At 55.6% G+C, this 27,713-nt stretch overlaps 1 protein-coding gene across 5 annotated transcripts in view; it reads right to left on the bottom strand.

The window, feature by feature from the left end:
* Positions 1-21,533, bottom strand: part of LOC102938809 (occludin) — a 33,777-nt gene extending 12,244 nt beyond the window's left edge. For 2 of the 5 annotated variants that reach the window (XM_037885995.2, XM_043536157.1), the window contains exons 1-3: positions 9,492-10,463; positions 4,994-5,805; positions 1,190-1,348 (exon numbers count right to left, since the gene is read on the bottom strand). In XM_037885995.2, the coding sequence (XP_037741923.1) occupies positions 1,190-1,348; positions 4,994-5,695 (861 nt within the window). In that variant the 5' untranslated portion in view covers positions 5,696-5,805; positions 9,492-10,463. Of the gene's footprint in view, positions 1-1,189; positions 1,349-4,993; positions 5,806-9,491; positions 10,464-10,703; positions 13,452-14,319; positions 14,371-15,447; positions 15,620-16,054; positions 16,249-17,386; positions 18,589-21,310 lie in introns of those variants that run through there. The other 3 variants (XR_006287500.1, XM_043536158.1, XM_037885994.2) reach the window with 3 other exon arrangements.
* Positions 21,534-27,713: the final 6,180 nt, after the last annotated feature.

Below are 27,713 nucleotides of genomic sequence, written 5' to 3'. Positions count from 1 at the left end.
TTATTATTAGTTATTTTAATTTCGGAAGTAGGCCGGAGCCACAGCCATGGACCAGGATCCTGTTGTGCTAGGTTCTGTACAAACACTGAACAAAAGTAATAATTCCTAGTTCTTATATAGCACATTTCATAACGTGCGTCAGGGAGCGCACAGCACTCTGCCACAGTCCCTGCCAGGCCACTGCACTTGCCCTAGTCCATCTTTTGCTCCAGAACCTAAAATGACCCTGACATTTATGGTTGCCTAGATCACCTTAAAATGTGAAGCAGATGAATCCAGCCACATCTGCCCGCAGCCTGAAAGAGCAGATCAGAGAGATTTCTGAGCTTGCCCCATTGACGACAATGGAGTGTTAACTCTGAAGCCTACAGACGGTGACCTACAGGTCAACATTGTTAACCATTTATAGATTCGTACCTCCTAAGTCCAGAAGGGAATTATTGTGATCATCTAGTCTGACCTCCTGCATTACACATGCCAGAGAACTTCCCAAAGTAACTCCTACAGCATCTCTCTTAGAACAAATCTAAATCTTGATTTTAAAATGGTCAGTGATGGAGAATCCTCCATGACCCTTAGTAAATTGTTCCAACAGTTAATTACTCTCACCATTAAAACGTTATGCCTTATTTCCAGTCTGAATTTGTCTAGCTTCAATGTCCAGCCATTGGATCGTGTTAGCCCTGTCTCTGCTAGATTGAAGAGCCGGTTATTAAATATTTGTTCCCCGTGTAGATTCTTTATAGACTGTTTTCAAGTCACTCCTGACCCTTCTCTTTGTTGCGGTAAATAAATGAAGCTCTTTGAGTCTCTTGCTATAAGGCAGGTTTTCTAAGCCTTTAATCATTCTTGTGGCTCTTCTCTGACCCCTCTCCAATTTACCAACATCAACATTTCCCTGCTGCTAAAAGGAAGATGAGGATGGATCATGCTACAAAGATCTGCACAACCTACTGTGAGTGACGGCTGACTTTGAGGGCTCTCAATTTTGGCGCCATGAGTGGATGGGGCTTAGGAGAGTCCCTCCCCTTGTTTGTTTCCCAATCTGGCTCCTGAGGGTACCTCTGGCACCTAGACACCTTGGTGATGGGCTGGTTAGTAATGCCCTGAGTTAGCCAGAGCAGGTTGGAGCCTCAAAGTCCCTGTCACTCATCTGCTCCACCCGCAGCCTGCACCATCCTAGACTCACCCACTCCTCCACGTTGGGGCCTTCCTGGAAGGCGAGTGGCTTGTCCCAGTAGATATTGGGCTTCCCAAACTTCCAGATCTTGTGGCGCGTCTTGTGAGCAAAGAAGCAAATCACGCAGAGAAGAATGACGATGAAGAACCCACAGACAATGGCGATGGCCTAGAAGAGAGGAAAAAACCCACATTGGCCAGGGAGTCAGGGAAATTACCCTTATGTCATCCATCAGCTTGGTTCAACCCCACCTCCCTCTGCACTGCAGCACTGACCTCTACCACTCAAGCTAAAGGAAGAACTCCATCAGCTGATAGCAGCAGTAGGTTGTTGTCCTCTATGTGGATTGGCCACTAGCAGGAAATGAGACACCCGTTCCTGCCAGCACAGCTGGAGAAGTCATTCCAGTCCATGTGAAGGTGCCAAAGGGTGGGGGGAAATCAAATGAGAGGGAAAATAATTGTTACATCAGACAAAAGAGTCCCCCCAAGGAAGAGAGAGTGAGACAGATGAGGAATTTCCTGGAGTTGGGATTTAGGGGGAGGAAGAGAAGAAAAGGCAGCTTCTTGGGTTGGCAAGGGCTTTTGGAACCGGCTCCTTCACCAGAGCTGCCAAGCGACGGAGAACAAACCCGGCAGCACTCAAAGGGGGAATGGTAGGGATTGGCTGTGCTGGCAACAAACCGAATCAGCTTCCCCAGCTCTCCCTGGCACAAAGCAGGATCACATGGGAGGCTGCCGCTGCTTTGCTCATTGCTATGATCTTATCCTGTGTGGAAGTCAGCAAAACAATCGAGCCGGCAAAGCTTTCTGGGGTTTGATTCTCCGGGACTGGGCCCAGCTCAAGAACCAAAGAGGAACCAGGTGATGCCAAAGTACTTTGCAAGCTACAGGGATCCAATGCCCTCATATTTTACAGACTGAGAGACTGAGGCACACGGCGAGAGAGGAAACGACTTTCGCAAGGCCCCACAGAGCCAGGAAAAGAGCCCAGGAGTCCTGACTCCCCACTGCATGCTGAAACAACCAACAATCTTCTCCTAAGGACACATGGCCGAGAGCAGCAGAAACAGGGGCTACTTATTCTCTGTATGATTTTTGCTCCAGGAGAAGGGGTTCAAATCCTTGCATTTTGGTGTGTGTGAGAGAGGGAGACTCCCCAGAATTTCCCATAGGGCCCTAGTAAGAATGTCGAAGTTTGATAGATATTAGACATGGGGGGAATGACAGATTAGGTCACATCTGGTCCATGCATCAGGCAAGTGCAGCACAGCTTGTTTTTGGGGTAGGAAATATACAGCAAAGTGCATAGCTCTACGTGCCTCTGGATTTCAGGTGGCCGGAATGCAGACGGCGTAGTATCGGCAGCCCCGCCCAGCTTGCTGCTTAAATCGCTGCAATTGTTTCTCTCCAGACCGAAACTGGCTTCACAGAGACCTTGTTTGTTACTATTCTGCTGCCTTCTATCCAACAGACAGCCTAGAGCTCTGACTCCGGAGCCAGGGCCCTCAAGCAGAGATCCCAGTTAGCTGCACAGTGTCAATAAGGAAACCGACCAAGCCCAGCAGAGTAACTGAGCAGCAAATGAAGGAGATTTTTATAAGGCTGTTTTGCACTGTGTTACATCCTGGGGGCTAGACCTGGACAAAGCACGTGGCTGGTGGGCTTGTGGTTAAGGGGGGGAGGGATAGCTCAGTGGTTTGAGCATTGGCCTGCTAAATCCAGAGTTGTGAGTTCAATCCCTGGGGGGGCCATTTAGGGATCTGGGGCAAAAACTGGGGATTGGTCCTGCTTTGAGCAGGGTGTTGGACTAGATGACCTCCTGAGGTCCCTTCCAACCCTGATATTCTATGATTCTAAAGCAGTGGACTGGGAGTCAGGAGACCTGAGTTTATTCTGAGCTGAAAGAGGCTTCTTAGCTTAGAAGAAGGAAGGTTCAGTGATCAGGGCACTAGCCTAGGACTTGGAAGACCTGGATTCAGCTCCCAGCTCTGCCACAGGGTCCCTGTGTGACCCGTAGCCAAGTCATTCAGCCACTCTGTGCCTCAGTTTCCCCTCCATTCAATAGCAATGACAGCCAGGCCTTGCCTCCTAGGAGTGTGTGAGGATAAATCCATTAAATACTGGGAGGTGCTCAGCTCAGAGACTACAGTCATGTGGGCTGTACAAACATTTATGATAAATAACTGGGCTGCAGATTCCGCTGTGTGTCTGTCTGAGCCTCAGTTTCCCCCTTTGTAAAATGGGGTGAATGAGCCTTCCTTCATTTATTCAGACTTAGTTCTTTGGTGCAGGGCCTGTCTCTCACTGTGCATCTGTGCAGCGCCTGGCACATAGGGTCCCTGACCTCAGCTGGGGTGTCTAGGTGCTAGTGGGCTACAACGCACCCAACACTGGTCTAAGGGGAGCCTGCAGTGGACTCATCTGTCTTGGCAATCGAAGACTGCTAGATGCTGCTATCGGTGATCCCCGTGTAGCTCTGCAGAACCGTTGCTGTAGCCAATGGGGATTCAACGGTGTCAATCCATAGTAACTGTCACAAAGACGTTACAGCAAATCTTTTCCATCAGCTTTCTCCCAGGACTTAGAGACTTTGAGGCCGTGACCACCCGACCCACTGGGATCAAGGGAAACTGACTAAGGCAAAACCCAACTTTCAGCGACTGTCAGTGGCACTCGGTTCATAGCTGTAGAGTTTTAAACTGTACAAATCGTTGCACCAGGACGGCTCAAGGAGGGGAGAGGGGAGCAGAGCTCTGAGCTGATCGGAACAGAGGGTTTGGAGAATCCCAGAAAATGGGTAGAGATGGAAAAGAGCCAGGAGATGGTCTAGTCCAGGGTTTACCGAACTTTCCCATAGTGGGGACCATAGCTTAATAGAGGGATTGCCCTCCCATCCCTTTCATGATCCTATTTCACTCCTGTCAACTAAAGCCATTGGTTGAATGGAAAAATAACCACATGCTTTTCCTTCAGCTCCCTCTCCCATCAGCTCTGACCCTCCTTCAGCTGCAAAACCCAGGACGAATGAGTCAGCACCATGACAGCAGCCAGCTCCCCCCTGGGCCAGGGGCCAGTTTGGCAACCCTCTGGGCTAGCCCATCCACCCGCCAAAGCAGGATTTTTCTCATACTTTGCCCAACCTGGATTTAGAAGGCCCAACTACTTGGGTCTCCACCGTTCCCCTGTGAGATTGCTCCACAGCTTCGCCCACCAGAAAGCACCTCCGGTATTGAGCCTTGAATTTCCCTGTCCTCAGCTCCGTCCTCCTAGCCCTGGTGACACCCTGTGTCGAGCCAAGGGCAGCTGACACTAGTCACCAGGAACTGCTCTTAGCTGAGGCAAGCTGGAGAAGCGCACCTATGGCTAGTGGAAAAGGGAAAGTAGCAGTTACAGCTGATGGCTATGGAGGTACTGACTGGCTGGGAAATGCCAACACTTCCAAGCAAAATTTTAAAATGTTAACAAAAAACCCAAAACAAATGGGGGGTTTCCACGAATATTCTGTCCAAAATTTCATCCTGTTCGTCTGTGAAATCGAGCGAGCGAGCGAAACGGTAGGAAATTTTCAAACCCCTCTGTAGATCATTTCACATTTTAAACAAACAAGGACTAAATTGGCGTTAACATTTCCCCAAAACAGTCACCCCGTTTTCTGAGCCGCTCCAAGAGAAAGTCGACGAAAGATGAAGACAAAATGGAAGGAGAGAGAAAAGAAGGAGAAAGAGAGAAAAGGCAGAAAGGAAGTGGAAGGAAGGAGAAAGAGAGAAAAGAAGGAAAGCTGAAGGGAAAACGCAAGCAGGGCCCATCTTACCTCCTGCGGGTCCACGGTGCAGTAATGGTAGAGGTACTGGTTCATGTAGGCTCCACCGGAGGAGTACATCTGGTTGCACATGGTCAGCATGGGGCTGTAGTAGTAGCTGCCGGTCATTTGCGCCCGGGGGTTGACGCCCATGATGTAGACGATGGAGGCGATGAGCATGACAAAGGCCAGGATGGCGCACACCACGATGACCGCCAGGTAAAACCTGCGGGAGCGGGCACTGCTGGACTTGGTGACGCTGGCCACGAAGAACCCCAGCAGTGCAATGAAGCACAACACCGACATGGCGATCATGAAGCCGCTGGCTGCCCGCGGGTTGGTCATCCCGCCATAGTAGCCTCCATAGCTGCCGTATCCGCCGTATCCGCCGTATCCCCCGTAGCCCGTCCCTCCGCCATAATAGCCAGACCCGTAGTAGCTCCCTAGCCCGCTCCCGTACATGCCCCCGTAGCCGTAGCTGTATTCCCAGGCCAGCGTAGAGGCCACGCAGGCGAAGATGGTGATGCACAGCAGGACGACCAGGGCCTCCAGGATCCTCACCACGCCGGGCGGAGAGTTCCACTTGTAAAAATACTGCGGCACGTCCTCAATGTAGAAGGAGCCCGGGGTGGGGGAGTGGATGTCGTAGCCGTAGCCGTCGCCGGGGGGTCCGTAGCCGGTGGGCGGGCTGTCGTAGGGCTTCTGGCTATACATGGCGGAGGAAGGATCCAATGCAGGGCCGGCGGCCGGAGACCGCAGTGACGGGCAGCCTTAGAAACGCCTCGGTAGGGCGGCAGATAAACAAGCTGGTCAAGCAGCGTGGCCTGGAGGTGGGACAAGCACAAGGGCAGGGGGTTCGAATCCTGGCTCTGCCACTGAGGCCTTGAGCTAGTCACTTACAAACTCCCCGAGCAAAGGGCATGAGGGCCACGCCTTTCCCTCGGCTGCCGTCCGGCCTTGGGAGATGACTGCAGTGGAATCGGCTGCCTAGGGCTGCCAGAGCAGGGAGCTGTGAATATCCAGAGAACTTGCCACAGTTCTGACTGGACTTTCACTGCTCTGCGTTGTTTGCTCCAGCTCTGAGCTTCTCTCCACACCTGCCCAGCCCCCTTTGCTTTCCAACTAGCTGTTCTCCAAACCAACCCACTGCCACCCCCCAGAAAACGTGGCATCAATATGCTGCTTGCTGCCACCTCTGCGTGTGCGTTGTAGCCCTTCGCCGGGGGTCACAGACCTTGGGCCTGTCTCGTTTTAGTTAGACTGTGAGCGCCGACCACCCCCGGCTTCGTATTGGTGCAGTGCCTAGCACAGTGGGGCTCTATTCCCAGCTGGCCTTCAGGCACTACCAGAATAACCCGGTTAATAACAAATCAGTGGCAATTAGGGGCCTAGGCCCCTTTGAAAATCCCAGCATCTCCATCTATAAAATTGGGGTGGTTTTATATGTATAGGTATGTATATTACATAGATAGCTAGCAGGGGGTGTATGGGGATAGATAGATAGCTAGATAGAGGGGGGTGTACGGAGATAGATAGATAGATAGCTAGAGGGGGTGTATTGGGATAGATAGATAGATAGATAGGGTGTATGGGAATGGATAGATAGCTAGATGGGGGGGGGTGTATGGAGATAGATAGATAGATAGATATATTGTAATTGCGTCTACATAGATGGTCAAGTCAAGCATGTTAGTCACTGGCTACGTCTACACTGCAAACCCCCCGCAGCAGCGAGTCTCAGAGCCTGGGTCTACAGACTCCGGTTTGCATTATGGGTAGGGCGACCAGACAGCAAGTGTGAAAAATCGGGACAGGGGGTGGGGGCTAATAGGAGCCTATATAAGAAAAAGACCCAAAAATCAGGACTGTCCCTATAAAATTGGGACATCTGGTCACCCTAGTTACGGGACTGAAAGCAGCAGTGTAGATGTTCCCTCTTGGGTGCCACGACCTAGCAATAGGGTGTCTTAATCATTCATGAGCTGGGGGAAGGGCTTTGGGCGAGGCCAGGCAGCCCTTGGGGACGGGTGCAGCCTACAAGGATGTGGCCATCTTCTAAATGGCCCCAGCGGCAAAAGGATGGCGTCACGAAGACCCAATTTAAGTCCTGAGCAGCACAAACTGATCTCTCCAGCTCAGAAATGATCCACGATGGGTGGAAGGTCAAAACCAGGGGGCTGGGCTTGTTCATTGCCACCTAGAGGTTCTGTAGAGGGACTGTCCAAACGGGACTTGCTTGTCTAATATCCCAGAATCTAATCCTCCTTCTGTTTCCCAGCCAGCCTCCTCCCTGAGCCCTCGGCACCAGCTCCCCATGCCGGGTGAGACCCTTCTCCCCTGCATAGAACAGAAACCCCATTCACCTGGTGGACTCATTGATGCACACCTAGCAAAGGTTGCAGGGGTCAAACAGCCCCCATGCCCCAGGCTGTGCTCAGCCCTGACACTAGGGGGTGAAATTCCCATTGACTTTGGCCCTCCGCCTCGCAAAGGATTCTCCTAGCTGAACTTTAGGGACCCTTGGTAAAGTTTTTTTTTAAAGCACATAAATGACTTAGGAGCCGAAGTCCCATTTTTAGAAGTCACCAAAGTGCTGGGAATTGAGGGGGCCTGTTGATTTTCCAGGAGGCTTGGACTCTTAAGTCACATGGGTTCTGAGTTAAGTGGGATGAACAACCCCAAGGTTAGCCTAGCCCTGGTGTGGGCAGCCACACAGTGACTGTGCCTCCCGGGTGCCGACTCATCCAGGTGTGCAGCTAGGACGCCGGGGGGCCCATCCTTGGGTCTTTGCCCTGCAGTAAACTGAGCCACAGGGTTTTTCTCCAGTGGATTGTGTGAGACCTTGACTGTCCCTCTAGGCACGTGGAGGGAATAGTGGGAAGGCCCCGGAGGACTGGCCGCATGATGTCCTTGCCACAAGTGGGCGGGTTACCAGCTCCTGCGTGAGCATCCGCCCTAGAGGAGCCAGCTAGCCCAGGGCGAAAGCACCGCTAAACTCATGTTCCGAGGGTTTTGGGTGTGGACGGGAGCTGGGTTAGGGGCAACCCCTGAGCAAGAACCTGAGTAAACTTTGCACTGAAGACAGATCCTTAGACACTTTGATGATTTTTGCCCCCCTTGCACTAGCGCCGGGCTTTGGTCTCAGTTACGCCAGCATAAACCTGGAATAACTCTGCCAAATGCGGGTCTGATATACTGGTGCAAATTCTGAGAAACAGGCCGTCACACCCTCAATATCAACCAAGTCCACCACATTTTTAGTTCAACACCCCACAAAATTTATTCACTTGAATTTACTCAAATTGCTTCAACCAAATAATGCAAAAGATTTAAAAAAAAACCACCAACAACTGAACTAAAGTAATTTTGTTCAGACACTTTGGTAACAAAATGCAAATCCCCAAGCCCCACAGATTATATGTTTCTAAAAGAGATTACTTCCGCATGTTCCCACGCTATGGTGACGGTACCAGTACCTCAGCAGACAGACGTGCCTTTCTAGGCCGTCTGCCTTACATTCGTGTATTTCAGTCAATCGGTTTTTCCCTAGGTCTCCCCTACCCCTGCGCCCTGCTCTGTGCAATAGCAACACCGCTGAGGGCTTCAAAGCACCTCCCGAGCATTGATTAATAACGGTACAAACAACAGAGGCTCAGACACAGAAATGCTTTTGTAACACAAACCTTATTAGTAAGATAAAGAGGCCCGACCTTGCTGCTTCTGCACGAGTCATTATGACCCAGGGAGAAGAACTCCTGTGTCCTCGTAGGTTACAGTTATCCGGTAAAGGGGGAATTTCACGTATTTACATTTACAACTTCTCTGTGAGGCAGGGAAAGGCCATTAATGCCATAGAGAACAAAGGCAGCCCAGAGAAACTGAGTCACTTACTCAAAGGGAGTCGCAGCCAGGGCAGGGGATTGAACCCCGGCCTCCCAGGGTATGTCTACACGGCGACAAAAAACCCATGGCTGGTCCGGGGAGCTGACTCAAGCTCACCGGGCTTGAATTGCGGGGCTATAAAACTGCCATGTAGCCGTCAGGCTGGCACCCCAGTTCTGAGCCCCTCACAAGCGAGGGTCACTAATACACGGAAGACCTGGCTGCTGAGAATAATTACCCCAGGGATGAATTCGCTGTGCTATATTTAAAGGGATACATAAAAGGAAGATGCAGGTTTGTTTATTTGATCCCTTACACTTCTGGGGTAGCCATGTTTTAAACGCTCTTTTCTGCCCCTGCATTCCGGAGGTGTACCCCCCCCCCCCGCCAAGTGTCCTTTGGGTCAGTTCGGCAGGCTCCGACTCGCTGGGCACAGGCCCAGGGGTTCCCACAGGAACTGCCTGTTCTCCCCCTCACCCAACTTTTAATAAAAGGCCTTTTTATTTTGCTACAGGCTCAGCTCACGAGAGCCTTGCCACTGCGCTCCATTGTAATCACCCCAGTGCTGGAGGGGCAGAGAACACAGGGAAGGGCAAACAAACCTCCGTAGAATCCTTCTAAGCCTCACCTTGGATTTTGGGATCACTAGGAACGTGCAGGGTCAATGATCCCTGCTGAATCCAGCCGTCCTGAACCGCTGGAGATAGGATGGGAATGTTCGGCTGGGGCCTCCACTCCGGCTGCAACAGTTTCTGCCAACACCACCTCCTCTCTTATTTCACCTGATTAATAAGGCTCTGTTTTCCCAGGCCTGCAGCTGGGAAGCCCACAGCAGCTCAGGGCAGGGTTCGCTCACTACACGCCCCTCGTGGGTCTCCACCCGTCTGTCCCGGCACTAGCAAATAGTACGCTCCCCTCACACGCGCGTGTGCTCTAGTCAGTCCTTTTTAAAAAAAATCCCCAATGTTTTTCTTTCCCCAAGAGAGCCCGCGATAAGGTTGGTGCTGTGTTCTCGCTGCCAAACCTCCTTTCTTTGGCCAGGATTCAAGTTTCAAAGACAACAAAAGCTCCCAGTGCTTCTAAAAGCTGCAGTTCCAGTTTGATCCCAGACCCCAGAGAGAATTTCCAGACCCAGTGAAGTTGACTCCGACACCTAAGCCCTTTCTGCAAAGATTTTGCAATTCCACCTCTTTCTTTAACCCGGTTCTTTGAATTGCCCAGGATTTTTGTTTAGCAAGCACCTTGCTTTATTCAATGGAGCCAGTTAAGCTTGTTTTCATTTTCGTCCTAGCTTTGTTACTCTAGAAATAAACAAGAAAACCCAACGGCCCCTCTAAAAACCCCTTAACAACAAACAAGGATTTAAGCTTTGAAGGAAGCAGCTGGTGAAGATTCACGGTGTTCTGCATCGAAGGCGAACTCTCGGAGGCAGATCTGTGTGAATTCAGCCTTCTGACCTCTTGCGAAGAATTTTTCTAGGCCAGGGCCTCAGCTAGCATCCATTGCCACTGCTCCACTGAGGTCAATGGGGCCAGACCCCTACCTGGCTGCAGGTTGATTGATACTTGCTGGGAATCTGGCCCCCTTAAGTTCGACAGAGCTGTAAGAAAAGGAGTACTTTTCTTAAAAGCATCCGATGAAGTGAGCTGTAGCTCACGAAAGCTTATATTCAAATAAATTGGTTAGTCTCTAAGGTGCCACAAGTCCTCCTTTTCTTTTTGCGAATACAGACTAACACGGCGGCTACTCTGAAACCTGACAGAGCTTTAGACGATCCTGAAACGTATGAAGCAAAAATAAGGGAGCAGCTCTCCCCCGTGAAGCGATCAATACACCTTACCTTAGGTTGCAGCAGCTATCTCCAGTGCCAGCTGCGCCGGTCTCTGGCCTTAGTATTATTGGTAAACGCGCTGCTTTCCAGCCTGGTGCTGCCTGCAGACGGGCCCCTGGCTCAGGGCACCGTTCCTGGAGCCGCTGCCTTGAGAAGGGGGTTGGCTGGTTCCTTTAAAAGCAGCTACCTGGGTCCCCTCTGTTTTCCTCCCCTCTTTGTTCGTCTTAAAATGGCAGCCCAGGGATTAATCATTACTAGGTGCACAATCATTAAAAACAACCCACCAGCCTCCTCTGGCTGCAGCCAGGCCGAAGAGAAGGCTTGTAACTGCAGGAACCTGGCGCAGCTGGAGTCAAAACCTTGGCAGCAGCAGATGGAGTGCTTAAACCTCAGCTCCCTGTTCCAGCGTGGACATAAATCGCCTTGTGTGCAGGACTCTGATCAAAGCGCCCGGCTGCGTGGCTGGTTTGACTTTAACCCCTTCCATTGGTCATGCACATGGACCGACGGGGGGAGCAGCCCCCAAGGCAAGGTTGAGCTGCCTCTCCCTGACTCAGTCGGGCCCGAGAGGTCCTGCCGAGCCGCAAGGATCCCAGCCCGGCACTTGGATTTTACTCCTCTTTAAGTCTTGCTCCCTGTGGGTGCAGTGAGTTTGTGGGGTCCCGGGCTTTGCAGTCAGAGGGTGTCTCAGCTGAACGGCCCACAGGGCTTGAAGTTAAACATGGGGCATGTTGGCAGGATTGGGGCCTTAACTAGCCCTGGACGCCTCGTTGTTTCCAATTTTTAAATAAAAAGCAGCTTTGTAAGTGGAAAAAGAACCTAAAGCCGGGTGTGTTGCAGTGAACGTGCGAATAGCAGGGCTGCTCCGACCAGCTGCCCGCACCGGGATGGCTGTCAGTCAGGGTGCTCTGAAATTCTCCCTCTGCAGCTAGCTTCCAGCGCTGGTCACTAGTGCTAACAATCCACAGATGCACCAGGGTAGCTCATCATGGGTCTGTCTACACTGCATTGTAAACCCAGGTTTTTCCAAGCCCATTCTTGAGTGTCCATGCCGCACTGTAAACCTGGGTTTACAACTGCTGGACCCGAGTTGCACAGCTGGGCTAACGGCTTGAGCTGCATCCACACTGCAACATGACAGGGCTCGGACCCCAGTCACAGCGGGACTCAGGCTCCAGTCCATCCCCCAGCAGGGTCCAAGGACCTGGGCCTTGAGTGTTTGCTGACCTGAGTTGGGCTGATGTGTGTAGCCGGGAGGCTCAAACCTGAATCAGAGCCTGGGCTTAGTGTGCAGGGGAGACACACCCCACTCGTCTCACTCTGCTCCCTAATGACCACATGGGGACGGCCCACGAACCGAACCTGGGACCTTCCCAGGAAGGCCACGAGCCTTTCATGAGCTTGAACTAAAGTAGTAAATCCCCCTGGGGGGAAGCTGCAACGGAGTCACATCCTCGGGGGGGGGGGGGGGGGGGGCATGTCTCAGGGCATGGTGAGCAGAGAGCTCCGCTAATTTCCCACGTGATGCTGCTATGACCCACAGTGCTTTTAGCGGAGAGCACGTGTGTTAGCATCCCTCCCCTCACATCCCCCCCTTCGGGGACCCTCTCCAGGGGAATTCTGGCGCAGAGCAGGGCAGATCCTGCTGGCTACAGGGATTTCACACACGGGCCGCCAGGTGTATTTTATTCACTGGGGAAGCCGTCGCTCCTTAGAGACAGTTACAGGCACCCCCCAAAGCTCAGTTTTTGCTTTCAGGTGAATGCTGCCCCCCTCCTCCGATAGTTGCTTTGCAGACAGAGTAAGGGAGTGTGGCGATGAAGTCATGCACGTAAGAGGCAATCTCCGGCCTGGCTCCCAGGGCTCCAGCCAGGGACCACGTTACAGGAGTCAGGGTCCCAATCCTGCTCCCGCTGAAGTCAATGACCAGTGCAAGTCCACTGTCCTCAGTGCCATGACTCCCAAGTTTACACCAGCATGAAGTGAGCACAGATCCATGCCCAGGGGCGTTTTATCCTCCCATCACAACAGCTCTCTTCAGCCAGAAGCTTTGTCCAGTTTCATAGCTTCTCCCCAGGGTCCGCCTGGAGGATGGGTCTGGCTGCTGCTGGCTGGAGCAGATGCACGGTGCACCTGGTTACCTATCCCCGTGAGCAGGAGCGATGCACCTCTCCCCACCCCGCCTGAGGCCCCACTCCTCCCACCCCCAGCTTCGGTCCCACCTGGAGAGTGCACATCAGCACTGCTGGTTCCCAGCCCCAGCCGGTGAGGGGGCAGCACGGGGCAGGGATGGTGCCTGACCCACATGTGACCCAGCTGGGGTGTGTGTGTGATGCACAGGAGGCCACAAGACACCAGCACCCCCATAGGTGCTGGAACTAGGGGTGTGGCCGCACCCCCTGGCTGGGAATGGTTTCCATTATAGACAGGGTTTACAGTTTGGTTCAATGGCTCTCAGCATCCCCACTATAAAAATTGTTCGAGCCCCCCTGAGCGCCCCCCAGTGTCCTGTATCCTGCTCTCTTTCAGGCCGAGATCTCCCAGACATCAGCAAGCCCCAGAGTAAATCAGGGCTGGCGGCCAGGGTGTTGGGGACCAGCCCAAGGGCGGTATGGTGCCACCCCGCAAGTGCCAGGCTCAGAAGTACATGGAGCCCTCCTTGGCCGTCCGGTCGTACTCCTGGATCTGCGCTTTGATGTGCGTGAGCTTCTTCTTCAGGTAGTCACAGCGCTCCTGTTTCTCCAGGAAGGTGGGGTCCTGCAGGGATGGGGAATGGATCCTTTGTCAGCATCACCACTGCTGGATCTGGGCTTCACCCCCTATCCGCTGCCTGCGGGCTTTCACAAAACAATGACCAGAGACCGAACTGGGGAACAAGGTCTCCAAAAGGATCCGGGATTTGCTCCACGCTCCCGACCCTGCGGAGAGCTGCATCCCTGCTGGCACCGACCGGGCCCCGAACAGTTCTCGAGCCAAGCGGAGAAGCAGGGAGCTCTTCCACCTGGGGACGTTCCTTTGTATGGGGCCTGAGCCCTCAGCTGGGAAGGCCAGAGCAGTTGTGGCAGCCCTGTTGTGAGCAGCCCCAGGCAGGCCAGGATTGAGAGACGGCACAAAACCACGTCAGCCAGTCTGGGGACCCCAAGAGAATCACAAGTTCTATCTGCATCCAGCAGCCTCCATAGAGAATCCCCAGTAGAGTCATTTGAACCCAGTCTGGCTCTTCCGTACCACAGGGGCTCCACAGCCACACGCGTGGGAATGCCCAAGACCCCCCGGTTGGCCAGGGGGCCCTGCTCGTTTGGGAGAATTCTTTAGCCAGAGGTGCCCCAAGCACCGTTCAAATGGGGACACGGGCTGGAGAGCCTCAGGGCAGGTCTGTACAGCTATTGGGATGTGCGGACACACATGCGGACACACCCAAGCTGGCTTGAATCCGGCTAGCTCGGCCATCGGGGCCACGGCGTCACTGGGACCCGAGCTAGCTCAGATACGTCTGCACACTGCAATCGCACCCTGTGATGGGGCGAGCTCCAGGGTGTGCAGCGTCCCCCCTGAGTCGGTCTGCCTACTAGCCTCCGCCCCTTGGCTTGTCCAGTGCGAGTCCAGCACCATGCCCCTAACTCACCCTCTTTTTCTTCTTGTACTCCTTCCAGATGTTGGAGACCCGGCTCTGTTCCTGCGGAGCACAAAGCAGTGGGTGAGGGGGCCTGGCCGAGCTGTGCCGGACAGGAGTAGGGAGCAACCCCAGCAAGCCTGGGTCATCAGCAGAGCTGGCGGGAGCGGAAATTTGGCCAGAAAATTTGGAAAACATTTTTCTGTTCGGAATTGGCACCTTTCGATTCTGGTGAATCAGCGTTTTCCGACAGGAGACTGCGCCCCTGGAATGCTGTGGCCAGCTCCAGGAATTAGCTGCTAACCAGCCAGCCAGGGACCCCACCAACACCCTGGGAATAGAGGGGGGAAATTAACCCCCCCTCAGCTGGGCGTCTGGCAGGGTAACTGTGACAAGGGCCAGGCTGGGAAATGCTGCTGCTCTTTTGATCTGCCAGCTGGGCTCTCAGATCCCGGAAAACCAGGAACTGCCCCTGAACAATCCTCTGTGTCTTAGGGTAGCTCTGAAGACAGCGGGTGGTAAATAACCAGAACTGCAAAGCCTGGAGTTGGCTTGGATCCCAGCAGATGACCAGCTTCCCCTTTCCTCAATCAGCCCTGGGCGTCTGCTCCGAGTATTAATGAAACCAGCAGGAGCCGTGTCGGTTCATGGGCCACAAGGGTTTGACTTGAACTGGCTTCCTCAAGGAAGCCCCAGCGGAACCCGAAGCACAAAGCTCAGTCCCGCCAGTCCAAGGAAAATTTCCGGACAGCTTTGTCACAAGAGCGACAGCGGCTCCTTTCTTGTTCCTGGGGGCTCAGTCGACCCTCTGATGCGTCTAGCCTCACGCTGGTACCAGTCTATGGCTTAGGCCACATTGTTCTACCTGTTTCTGCTCCTGGTGGGTTCCCTACCTGTCTCCAGCCCTGGGCCTCTTTGCCAACACTGCGAGAAAGGGGCCGACCAATTCCAGTGGGTTTTTTGTGGCTTGTTCCTGTCCCAGTAGGAAATCAACTGAGACCCGTCAATTCATTCCACCAAACATTCCTCACTGCTGTGTCAGGCAGGATAGGAAGCGGACCCCCTAGCGGTGGAGAAGTCCCACAACCCAACCCCGACTCCGACCTGCCCGTGCCGTGCCCCCTCTGGTTAGCAACTGACCTTCCTGCTGGGCGTGAGACGCGGCAGCCGGCTCATCATGGCGTCCAACTCCTTGAACTTCTGCAGCGCCGCATGGACCTCGTGGTAGAGCTCCTTGTACTCCCCGTACTGGTCGTTGAAGACGGCCTTGTACTTCTCTCTCTCCTCAGGGCAGCAGATCCCCGGGTATTTCCTACCCAGCCCCAAGAGACTCTGTGATAGGTGGGGGGTGGAGCTGGCAAGGGATGGATCCGCGAATGGTGGGAAAATGTTAACCCGTGGGGCAGGAGGAAATCAGGGACTTCTTAGGAAGGAAGATACCTGCAGACCTAGGTGGGTGCTCAGACATCATGTGTATTATCATTGTATCTAGAGGCAGTGACTTGCTCAAGGTCACCCGGAGAGCCCGTGACAGAGGCAGGCATTGAACCCAGGTCACCTGGGTCCCAGGCCAGAGCCTCAGTTGCCAGGATGGAGAGTGACGCAGAAACCCAGTGCTGCCGTCTCAGCCCCCCCCCCCCCACTCCTGCTAATGACCGTGCTAAACTCACCAGCACATAGCCCTGAGCCAGCCTTCGCCTGCTCCTGTGGCCAGAGACATGGATGGGGTGGGCGGGTCGTTACTTACACAACATAGTCGGGGACGATGTGCGGCTTCGGGGTGTGCCCCGTTGGGATGGAGCAACTCAAGGCCCCCAACTCCTCTCCCTTCTCGGAGAACGCCAGCTGTTTGGTGACCTTCCCGGGGAGGCTCCCGGACGGCATCACCTCATCCTGGAAGACGATCCGCTTGGGTCTGGCTTGCAGGAGGACGGGGTTGTGCTTAAAGAGACAGAGGGGAGTGAGGCTCAGCAGCAAAGCGGCAACCCACATGGGCCTCAAAGAGTGAACTCCTAGAGCCTGGGTTAACACGCCAGGCCCCATAGCCCACCTCCTCAAGAGCAGCCTCCCATCTCTAGGCATGGCCTAGCCACTGGAGGGAGACCCTGCCTAGGAAGGGTTAGGCAAGCCCCAACCCCTCAGCCCCATGCAAAGGGCGAGGGCACAAAGGGCGAGTCTGCGCTGCAGGCAGGGGGTGTGATTGCAGCTCCTGTAGATACGGAGATCAGCGTTAGCTGGGTAACAATAGCAGGGAAGCTGCGGCAGAATGCCCAGGACCCTGGGTAGGGACCTGAGCTGGCTTTGATGTACTCCAGTGCGCTACGTCTGCAGGAGTGGCAGTCACGCACGTCCCGACGGCCGGGCAGAAATACCCGGAGAGAGGGAGGCTCCTGCCGCACAGAGCCAGCGAGCTGCCAGCCGCCAGTCTGAGTGACGGCCGTCTCTGACGCAGCGGGGGCTGGAGATGGATGGATGCTCCAGAAGGAGGATTCGTGCATCTTTGGAAGGCTCCGGTTCGTGGGTCCCCCGCATGGAACCATTTCCTGTTCCTAAGGAGTTAATCCCCCAGCCCTCAGTATAACCACCACTGTCTCCAGCTCGGGGTTTACCCCGACCCTTGTAGGACTCTCTGCCACAGCCTCACCCCACACAATGCAACCGTGCATGGGGCTGGGGGCGTAGGGCCAGGTTACTCACAGCCCTGGCGCCCTTTTATGCCAGCTAGCAAGGCACGAGCCCCCCGGGGGAGCTCCGGGCAGGCTGGAGGAGGGAGGGGGTGTGTCAAAAGTAGAAGGGCGTGTGGCTTAGGCGGGCCTGCATTCTGCCTCCCTGCAATGCCCCATAAGGGCCTTTGAAGCATGGGTGGTGAAACAGGGCACCCGTGGCTTAAGCTAGGGGCCACACCGGCCCCTGTAGCCCTGAAACAGAGGTACCCAGCGCCTCCCCTCCGCCCCTGCCTGGGGCGAATCCGTCCCGGAGCCAAGAGAAGGCGCTGGGCCCCGGGGGCAGGGAAGGGGGCAGAAGCGCTAGGAAGCAGCCTCCTCCTGCTCCGGGGCAGGCGTCCCTGGGGAGGACTCACTAGCGCTTCAAAGGCCTCCCGCTGCTTCCTCGCCATCTCATGCCTCCACATCTTCAGACACACCAGCGCCCCGGCCAGGTAGAGCAGGGTGGTGATGAAGAGGAAGGCGATCGCCGCCACCTGGCCCCCTTCCACCCGGCAGAAGGCAGCTAGGAGCGGGTTGCTGGCGAACAAGGAGTAGCACAGGCCGCCACGGTTCACGTCGTTGACGTAGGCGATGGCCGCCCCCATGTAGAGGAGGAACATGATGATGTTGAGGGCGAACTCCGTCAGGGGCCACCAGTGGGAGTCTAGGAGGATGGTCCTATAGTACATGGTGACCCCCAGCCCCAAGAGGATCACCGTCACCAGCCACGCCAGGCTGGCCACCACCAGCACAAAGGGGGTCATGGGGCCGTAATAATTGTACCCGTAGCCCCCCGCGAAGAGGCCGTCCGACAGCAGGTTCCCGCCGTACAGGTTGTACCACTGGTAGTCCTTCTGGATGTAGGCGCAGACACAGGCAAAGACCATGCCGCCAAAGAGCAGCTCCAGCCCGGCCATCAGCCGGAGCAGGCCTGGCCAGGACTTCATGTAGGAGTACTTGAGGTTGTAGGCCTCCAGCTTCTCCTCATAGCTCGGCAAGGCGGGTTGGCCCTGCTGGCTCTTGGGGGGAGACATCTCTGTCTCCTGGTTACACTCAGAGGGGCTGGACCAGGAGGGTTCCTGGAAACCGCTGCTGGAGCTGCCATCGCGGGCTGGCCTGCGGCGATCTAACAACGGACTTACGGGTGGGGAGCTCTGGGCAGCAGCGTAGGCCAGCGGCAGGAACGGCTCGGGCTCTCGCCTCCATCTTTGGAAAAAGTTTTTCCATGACGGCGGGATAAAACGCCTGACGGGCTTCAAGTGAGAGGCCTCTTGGTTCTCTGAGCTGCGGGGGACGTCCCCGACGGGTGGCTGGGCGGGCAGGGGAGGCTCACGGGTGGAGGAATCGAAAGAGTCAGACAAGTCGCTCTTGCCAGGGTAGGACCTGCCGGATGCCCTGATCCAGGCTGGCGAGGGCCACATTTGCCAGGAGGAGTTTAGCGGGTCTCCGTCTGACTCCACGATGGGCTGCCTCTTCTCCCTGGAGGAGGTGGAGTTCGCCATGTCCAAGGAGTCCCTAGTCTCATCAGCACCGCTGGGACCGGGGGGAGCTCCCCTCTCTCCGATCTGGCCAGGCTCTGTTGGAGCGGGAAGGAAGAAACAGGGCCAGGTTAACGCTGAGGTTCATAGGCTCTTTGCTACAAGCCCATTCGTTTATTCATTACATCAGCAAATAAAATTCCCTTGGTGAGAGTTGGCACCCTGCTCTCTCATCCCACTCTCCATTCCCGAGCACCTGCAGCTCCCATTGACTTCAGCTGCAGTGGCCTCCTGGCCCTATGACGGGCAGTGTGGTCTAGTGGCCAGGAGACCTGTGTTCTTGTCCCAGGCCTGCCCATGGACCTTGGGTAAGTCACTGCCCATCTGTGTGTTTCGTTAGCCTCCTCTTGTCTGGTTAGACTGAGCCCTTCAAGGCAGGGACTGTCTCATACTGGGTACGTACAGCGCAACGGGGCCATGGTCTTGGTGTGCACCTTGGAGTGATACTGCAGGTGTTCCAGAGCAGGGCTTAGAACCCAGCAACGCCCGCGCTCGGACCACGAATCCCTCTCCTAGAGCGTTGCCTTGGGCCTGCGGCTCGTTCCCCGTCGGTCGCTGCTGCTTGATAAATGTTCAGCACCAAGGGAACTATCTGAACATAAAGAACGTAAGAACGGCCAGGCTGGGTCAGAGCAAAGGTCCATCTAGCCCAGTCCCTGTCTTCCAACAGTGGCCAATGCCAGGTGCCCCAGAGGGAATGAACAGAACAGGGAATCATCAAGTGATCCATCCCCTGTGGCACATTCCCAGCTTCTGGCACACAAAGGCTAGGGACACCATCACTGCCCAGCCTGGCTGATAGCCATTGATGGACCTCCAGGAACTTATCTAGTTCTTTTTTGATTGGCTTATGGTGACGTCACCGCCACGCTTACACTCCAAATCTGTAGGAATCAGCACGGTTACGAGCCCCTTCAGCTCTGGTGCATTCCAGGCCCCTGGGCACCCACCCCATTAATACCACTCAAGGCTGGGCTATAATGGTTCAGCCTGTCAGGCCTTAGTGTTGAATATAGAGAGAATTTCTTGGCTGTTTGGGATTGTTCTCAGCTCATCGCCCAAACCTCAGGGGCCGCACAATCTCTGTCGGACGTGAAAAGCAATTAGAGTGGCTCTGGGCTGGCACAGCCAGCTTCCTCCGGGGCCTTCTTCCCATGCAAACAGGCATGACGACAAGCGGCTTTCATTGGCCATTTTGCTGCTCACCTGACACCGCCGAGCGCATTGGGTTCAGAAATAACAGCAGCAGCTAACAAAAGTAAGGCCTCCACGTCTAAGGAGAGTCCCCTCCCCTCCTCCAGGCTGCTTGGTCTTTTTCATTTCTCACTCACCGTGGGCACCTGGCTCAGTAGCACCGCCTTATAACCTGGGTTCTACTCAGGGACGTCCCCTGCTGCTTCTGGGGTGGGGATGTGGCTTTTCCCTTTGTACCAGAACAGCCACCCAGGCAAGGTGGGGTCCATAGAACCACGTTTACTAACGACACACAACACGCAAGGACTAATTACATCACACTGCCAGGCTGGCTGCCTTCTAAAACACGGTGAGCACCACCAGCTGGCTCACGAACGAGTTAAAGGGATACGACCCTCTGCACTCACCTGACTAATGCCACTTGCAGTGCAGGGCTAACATCACGGGGATGCCGATCAGCACCCCATGGAAAAAGACACTAAAGTCACTTTCAGTTGAAGTTAATGCATGCGTGTGAAATCCAGAGGGAACACGCCTTTGACCGGGTTTGGGGATTGACTTGGGGGATCTAACAGCGTGAGCATCTGCTTCTTGAGCCAAAGGACTGGTCCATCTGCCCAGGGAGACTTTGTTCATCCAGAGGGCCACAGCGAGACTGAGCCCAGAAGAAGTTTGGAGCTCCTGTTTTCTATCTCTAGAGGGCCTGGGGGCGTTCACACAGGGACTGGCTGGAAAACAGAGATTCTTGGGTTTTGTTCCAGATCCGAAAAAAAACCACAAGAGCTTTGGAAATTTCATCCACCGCCACATACATGAGAATGAGTGAGACACCCTCCCTCCACCTCCAGAATAGCCCAGTGGCCCAGGCACTCACACGGGTGAGCCAGGTTCAAGTCCCCACCCTGCCTGATTTGGAGCAAGGACTTGAGCGTCCTACTGTCATCCCAGGCGAGCCCCAGCCCCTTGGCTGTCCCAGACCTGAGACGCCTTCCTGATGAACGGGCCGTCTGAACCAACGCCTTCCCACCTGACGTCTCTGGCTTGATGAATTGGCATTTTCAAGTAGAAAAAAACATTTCATTGAAAAATTCCCACTCGGCCCTAACTAGCCGGGATCTCATCGGTTTGTCTAGGCAAAGCCAGCCACAGCTGAGCTGCCACCCTGCCTTACCCTGGAGCACACAAAATCCAGCAGAGAGCCGCACCCCCCCCTCCGACTGGGGGCTCGGCTCCCTGGGGATTCTTGCACGGATGTGGTTGTGCTGTACCAGCGGAGAGCAGGGCTTGTGCCCGTGGGACCTACCCTGGCCACACCACGGCAGGCCCCACATTATACCCCGGGGCCCACTTCTGCTTCCAGCGCAAATCAGCAGCCGTGGCGCTGCGGTCAGCAGAGTCGGACCGGGTGATGCCGTTGGGAGCCAGGGCAGGCCCGGTTTGTAGGATCTGCACCAGCGGGGGGTATCTTGGGCTGCTCCAGCCTTCCCAGCATGGCCGCTAACTGCGCCTACGCTCAAGAAGGGAGGGCCCCCGGGATTTCAAACAGAACACGGCATGAGCCATTACCTGTCCTTCCCTTGTGGGGCCACAGGCTGCGGGGTACATAGGTTCATGGCTGATCCTCACCCTCCTGCTGTCATCCCGGCAAAGTCGGGGTATTGTGAAGGCGTCCGGCCCAGCTGCTCCCCTTGGTGCGTTATTAGCCTCCAATGAAAACAGCGAGTTAAACATTAACTGTGCCCAGCCGCCAGGCAGCCCCGTGTGCAGAGCTGGGGGCCCTTGTGTGGCCGGATGATAAGCTCCACCCCTGGGGGGGGAGAGTTCTCATAGAGCGCCCCCACCACTCCACTTCCCTGAAGGCGGGTGGCACTCCGCCCCATGCTTTCCTGCCCATCAGCCAAGCCTTCCTGGTGGCGGGGACGGGGTTACTGCCAGCAAAAATAAAATCTGTGAGAGCTCTGTGCCTGCCAACAGAGACTGTGGGTTCCTATTGACCCCCCGACGGCTGGGATGCCAACAGGATTCGAACCCGCCAGCTTCAGCAGCCCAGTACAGACCTCTCTCCCACTGGAGCTAAAAGAGTAACTCCATGAACCGGCAGCAGTAGCAGGCTAGGGTTGGGGAGGCCAATAGTACGGTTATGAACAGCATGAGGGTGATCACTGCCCTCTACTGGCTGGACTCAGCCGTTTACCATAGGCACTATATTGCTAGGAGATAATGAAGATTTTCCTTTAAATCAAACGGTTGAGACCTGGGCCACAAGGATCGGCGTCCACTTGGCCTCAGGCCCAGCTCCGTCCCAGCACACCCGGCTGCACTATGGCTAAAGTGTTTCTCCAATCAATTAGGAGGGGCAGGATCATTCACCTTCCTGGGGCTGGGGCACGACCAGCCCCTCCCTCCTCCCCCGCAGCTAATCAGATTTGGGCTGGGACAACACAGAAAACCATCTGCCGTTGGCTGGGTTGTTTTAAGCATTCCACGTGGCAGTGGCGCCTTTCTTGATCTTTATCCCCCCCCAGAACGAATCAGGCACGCTTAACCCCTTCGTTGCCACTGCTCTAGCCCCCTGACCCCTCATTGCACTGTTAGCATCACTGAGTCTATAAACTTCTCTCTGGCCTGGCCGGGGGGGTCCCAGCCTGGGGCTCATGGAGGATTTCAGGAGGCCATGACCACGCCCCGTTTCTTTAGATGAGGCGGAGGGGTGTGGGTACAGGACCCACTTTTTGTCCTGTTGTAATAGGAGGTCACAGCCAGCAGGATGGGCTGTGCTGGCAGCTACTTAACTAACAACACTTCAGGGGCTGGGGGGAGACCCATGAGCCCTTCTGGCTGAACTGGGCCGACGAGATTCCTCGTGCCAAGCCCAGAAGCCACGGAAAAGCCACTCCATGCCAGGGAGAGGCATGCGAGACAGAGCAGCTTTCATCTGAGACACTTCAGGCACCTTGTGGGCATGAACCATTCACCCCCAGCCCCTTCTCTCAGGTCGGGTTGATATTCCTCATTCCACAGATAGGGAAACTGAGGCACAGAGCAGGGCCGTGACTTGATTGAGGCCACAATAGGAGGCAGTGGCAGAGCTGGGCCTGGAACGCAGGGGTCCTGACTGCCAGTCCTCGGGTTCTAACCACTAGACTCTCCCACCCCCGCATTAGGACACCACAAAGGACTGCGGCAGAGGGCTTGCCGCACCCTGAAGCGGCCAATGCAACAGCGAGAGACCAAATGAAGAGGCCTGGCTGGGGAGGAGGGTGGGAAATTGAATGTTAAGAAGTCCGAGTCCAATTAAACACGCCCAGGACAAATAGCGCTGAGGAGCCCCAGCAGCTGATGGCTCTGGTCAAAGGGCATCCCTTTGCAGCAGCAGGGGGCGCCCTCCCCCTACAGTTCACACTGGGCCCAAGTTATTTGTTAAGCAGAATAAAGGAGCATCTTTGTCCAACAGACTACAGCACCCCCTGCCAGCCTCAGCCGGTGCCCGCAGACCCAGGTAGGGCTGGGTCCCTCTTCCTCTCACAAGGCAGCCACCCCATGACACCGTCCACCCCGTCTCCAGGGTGCTCCCAGCCATGCTGGCTAGGTGAGCTTTGGATGCGTGGCGTTTTGTTTCCCGGTGCCTTTAGAGGTCAGGGGCTAAACGAGAAGACCAGGCGTGCCACAGCCACCCGGCGCCTGCCGTCCTTTGTTCCTAGCCCTGGCGCTTTAGGTCTGGATGGTCCAGAAATCTCAGCTCCCGGGTAGGGCCGGTTTTCAGGCTTATCATTATTACTGAGTCACTGTACTGCAATAGCCCCGGGGTGTCCCAGTCACGGACCAGCCTCCCCGGTGCCCTAGGCGCTGAACAGACACGCAACAAAGAGACCGTCTCTGCCCCAAAGCGCTTCCAGCCTAAACCAGATTAGCTCAACAGTGCGCAGCCCCATAGCTCCCATTCTGACACCCATGGGCAGGTTCTTCAGACCCACCCAGCCCAGCAGTTTGGGGCAATCTGGCCCGGATGGTTGGGGGAGGGGGGCAGGAAGAGGAGGGGCACCGCCTGAAAGTGCGGGCCTGTTGCCCTGGTCTGTTGGTAAAACCTGGTTGGATCGTGCTGGGATCCTCTAGGTTTCCTTACTCAGAAACAAGGCCCAGGCAGTGTGAGAGGAAGATGGGGGGTCTTTCAAGAGCAGCAGGGAACTTCTTGTAGACACCCCGATAAATCCCTAGTGGGGTGCAGGGCCCTGCACATTCTTGTAGGACTGCCCTTAGGCAGGCCAGCAATAAGAGCCCAGGAAACCCAGGTGCAGGTGGGGGGGCGTTTGTGGGGTCCCCTAGTCGGGTTTGCACTAATTTCACAGCCCCCCATGGTTTGGCTCCTACAAACCCCAAATCTCAAAGCAGAAACCATCGTTGTGGCCATGAGCCACCTGCTCTTGGGCAAGAGAAAACCGAGTGAGAGACAGGCCGTTTCCATCCAGGAATCCCACACAGCCTCCCAGGGCAGGTGTTCTTCTCCCTACTTTACCAATGGGGAAACTGAGGCACAGAGAGGGGGGAAGGGAGTTGTTCAAGGTCACAAAGCAAGTCAGAATCTCGACTCCCCGTCCCTGCTCCTGGCTTTCCTGCTCTAACCACTAGGCGCCCCCTGACCCCACCCTCTGAGAGCCCACACTAGAACCCCAGAGTCCTGATTCTCATCTGTCCCTGCTCTAGCCACTGGACTAGACAGCCTCCCTGTTTCATTACAAAGGTTCCAGTTCCCCATCAGTGGGGCCCTACTCACAGCATTCCTGGGTCACCGTCTCCCCCATTCCCTCCGGCTGGCCTGCGGCTGGCTCTGGGATCTCGCTGGCCTCCTCCCAGCAGGGGCCTAGGTATCTCTGGCTGGCAAGCAATGACCTGCCCGGCTGTCTTCTCATGCAGAGGCCTCTCCTCTCTGGCTGGGGAAGAGCCATGCTGGTGGAAGAACTAAGCACTCGATCTGCTCCAAAGTTGCCCTGGGTGGCTTAGGGGGACACTGGGAGCTAGAGAGCCCCAAAGAAGCCCAGCAGCCTTCCCAGAGAATCCCCCTACCATCACTGCAGTCCAGCCCGGCACTTCAGCCGCCCAGCTGCCCCCAGCTCAGCCAGAGGGGTCGGTTCACAGCCTCTCCAGCTAAACCAGCTGTGCCCTGCCTCAGACAGCGCCCCCCGGGATAGGCTCAGCTTGGTGAGGCCGGGGAGCCCCGTGGGTCAGAGTCGAGAAGACTGAGTTAACTCCCAGCCCCCGCTTGGCATCTGGCCCAGTGTTAAATGCCGGGCCCGCCAGGGAACGCACCAGCAGCCGACACTGACCCAAACCCAGCTGAGGGCGGGAGCCCTGTTCTGGGCTTGGCTCACTCAGATCATAAACACAGCCATGGCCTTGGCTTCCCCCCTCCCTCCCACTGGTGCCCCCCCATCCTGATCCAAAGCCCCGGTCGCTATTCCAGCCCTGGTGCCCCTCAGTCCCGACTTGCAGCCCCCCGTCTCTGTGGTCGGTTCACGCTGGACTGTCTTTAGTCAGGGGGAGGTGGGGAGCCAGCTTGGCACGTACAGACGGGGCCTGCAGAATGCAGCGGAGACGACTCCTTCCCCGGCTCCGGCTCTCAGCAAAGCCGAGGTGGCAGGTTGATGGATGAGGCCGGGGCAGCTCGCAGGCTGGATCCGTAATGGGAAGGGGAAGCGCCGTGGCTCCCACGCGTCGTTATTGATGTGTTCCTGGCCAAGCGGCAGAGAGAGATGGAGGGGCCAGGCTGGGCAGACGTGGGCGAGGGGGATAGTCACAGAACAGCTGCCATTCCAGCCCTCAATTAGCAGCTGAAGTTCATTTCACGCCTCACAAGGTGCTTGGCAGGAAGATTTTTCAAAAATCAAATAAAAGCAGCCACAATGAACCGCTCCTCCCCCCACCCCCCATGGGCTCGCTGGGCATGGGGCAGGCATGGCCCTGGTTTAAAGAGGAAGGGTCGGAGCCTGAACTTCCTCTTGGCCTCCAGCCTCAGTCACCTGCTCTAGCATTAACTCCCCCCACCCCCCGAGCCCTGTGCATGGTGCAGCAGCTGGCTCTGTGGGGAGGGGGTTATTCCAGGGGGTTCGGTAGCTGGGCTGCCACTGGGATTTTAGGGTATTTTGCCTTATTGTCTCTATGCAAAGGACGAGATCGGGGAGAGGGACGCAAGTCTCATACAAGTCAGAGGGCTGGTTCAGATGGGAGTAGCCAATAGCTCAGGGGCAGATTCAGGGAGAGAACCCAGGAGTCCTGACTCCCTGCCCTCCCTACTCCAACCATGAGACCCCATCAGCTTCACAGAGCTGAGGACAGAAGCCAGGAGTCCTGGCTTTCAGCCACCCACAGCACTCAGCACTCCCCTCAAGCACCTGGCTTGCTGGGTGTGACTCTAGTACCCCGTATAGAGTCCATACTGATCCCCCTCGAACCAGACACTGCCAAGGGCAGATATCTGGGACACGGCTCAGGCTTGTTCCACACCCCCCAGGACTCTATGCCTGATGCTAATGGCCCAGATGCACCGGCCTGGGTCACTGCTCATCTGCAGAGGTGCCAGGTCCCCTCCATACTCATTGGTTTCCAGGCTCCGCGGAGGGCACGGCTACTTGCTGTGTGCTCTGATGTGCTCCTTCCCTGCACTGCATGGCGGGGCTCGGAGTGCGGGAAGAGTCAGGCTGAGACATGCTCCCCTTCCCGCCTCATTAGAGTCACACTCTCCCCATGAAAGCCCTTCACTGTTTGTGATCCCACAGCCCTAAGGAATGCCAGTGAGAGGGGGTGAGCGAGCACCTGCCTTTGCCAGCTGGAGCCGAGGGCCCAATCTGCATCGCCATCCTCTGCACGGTTGCAAAGTAAATTAGTTAATTAATCCATAAAGCCCCCTCAGGGAGGCAGGTGAGGATTATCCCTGTGTTAGGGAGGGGAAAACTGGCACAGACAGGTGAAGTGACTTGCTCAGATTACAACAAGCAGAATGGAACCCAGGAGTCCTGATCCCTGCTCTACCTACTAAAGAACACTCCCTTCTAGAGCTGGGACCAGGTGTATGGATTCCCAGGCCGCCCCCCGCTCTAACCACTAGACCCCACTCCTCTCCCAGAGCCAGGGATAGAACCCAGGAGTCCTGGCTCCCCATTCCCCAGGGAGTTATGAACCAATCCTTCATTTCAAAGCCAGGATCAAGCCCGGCTGCTGCAGAATGCAATTGGACCAGTTGGAATTTGGCCGGGAGGCCAGAGGTCATGCCCTGACTGATTGTTAAAGTGCCAGGTGGTCTCTGCTGACCACAGTGGCCGGCCACTCAGCACACTAAAGGAGAGCGACAGGCAGCAAGTCACCCCCACGGGACCTCAGCAGCTCCTGTGCTCCACAGAGCAGCAGGCACTGGACATGGAATCAGCCCAGGGACACTGCAAATGCCCTTAAGGCTGCTTGACTCCTCCGTGACCCAGGTCTGACACTGGGCTCTTGGGTCAACTCCAACCCTGCTTCAGTCAGTCCCCAGAGATGTCTGCAGCTAAAGCAGTTTGCACCAGGCCACAATTCAGCCCTGAGGTCTTCCTGTGCCCCATCCCTCCAGGTCACGGGACGATCAGTTTCCAAACCGAGGCAAGGACTCATGTGGGCAGATGCCCTGTGCTGGGGCAGAGCCTGACCTGCACCCCATTGGGCCCACAGGTCTAAATCCTGCTCCCACCAAAATCAACGGTAAAGCTCCTATTGGCTTCACAGGATGCGTGATCTGGCCCAGCCCTGATATCAAGCCTGCAGAGTGAACTGTAGGACCATGACAGCCGCCATCCCAGGGGACTGAACTCATAGATTCATAGACTCATAGATATTAAGGTCAGAAGGGACCATTATGATCATCTAGTCTGACCTCCTGCACGACACAGGCAACAGAATTTCACCCACCCACTCCTGCGATAAACCTCTCACCTATGTCTGAGCT

Source organism: Chelonia mydas, chromosome 25 (genome assembly GCF_015237465.2).
Source record: "Chelonia mydas isolate rCheMyd1 chromosome 25, rCheMyd1.pri.v2, whole genome shotgun sequence".
NCBI lineage: Eukaryota > Metazoa > Chordata > Testudines > Cheloniidae > Chelonia > Chelonia mydas.
The sequence above is the reverse complement of the archived record's forward strand: the minus strand, read 5'-3'. Positions and strand labels throughout refer to the sequence as shown.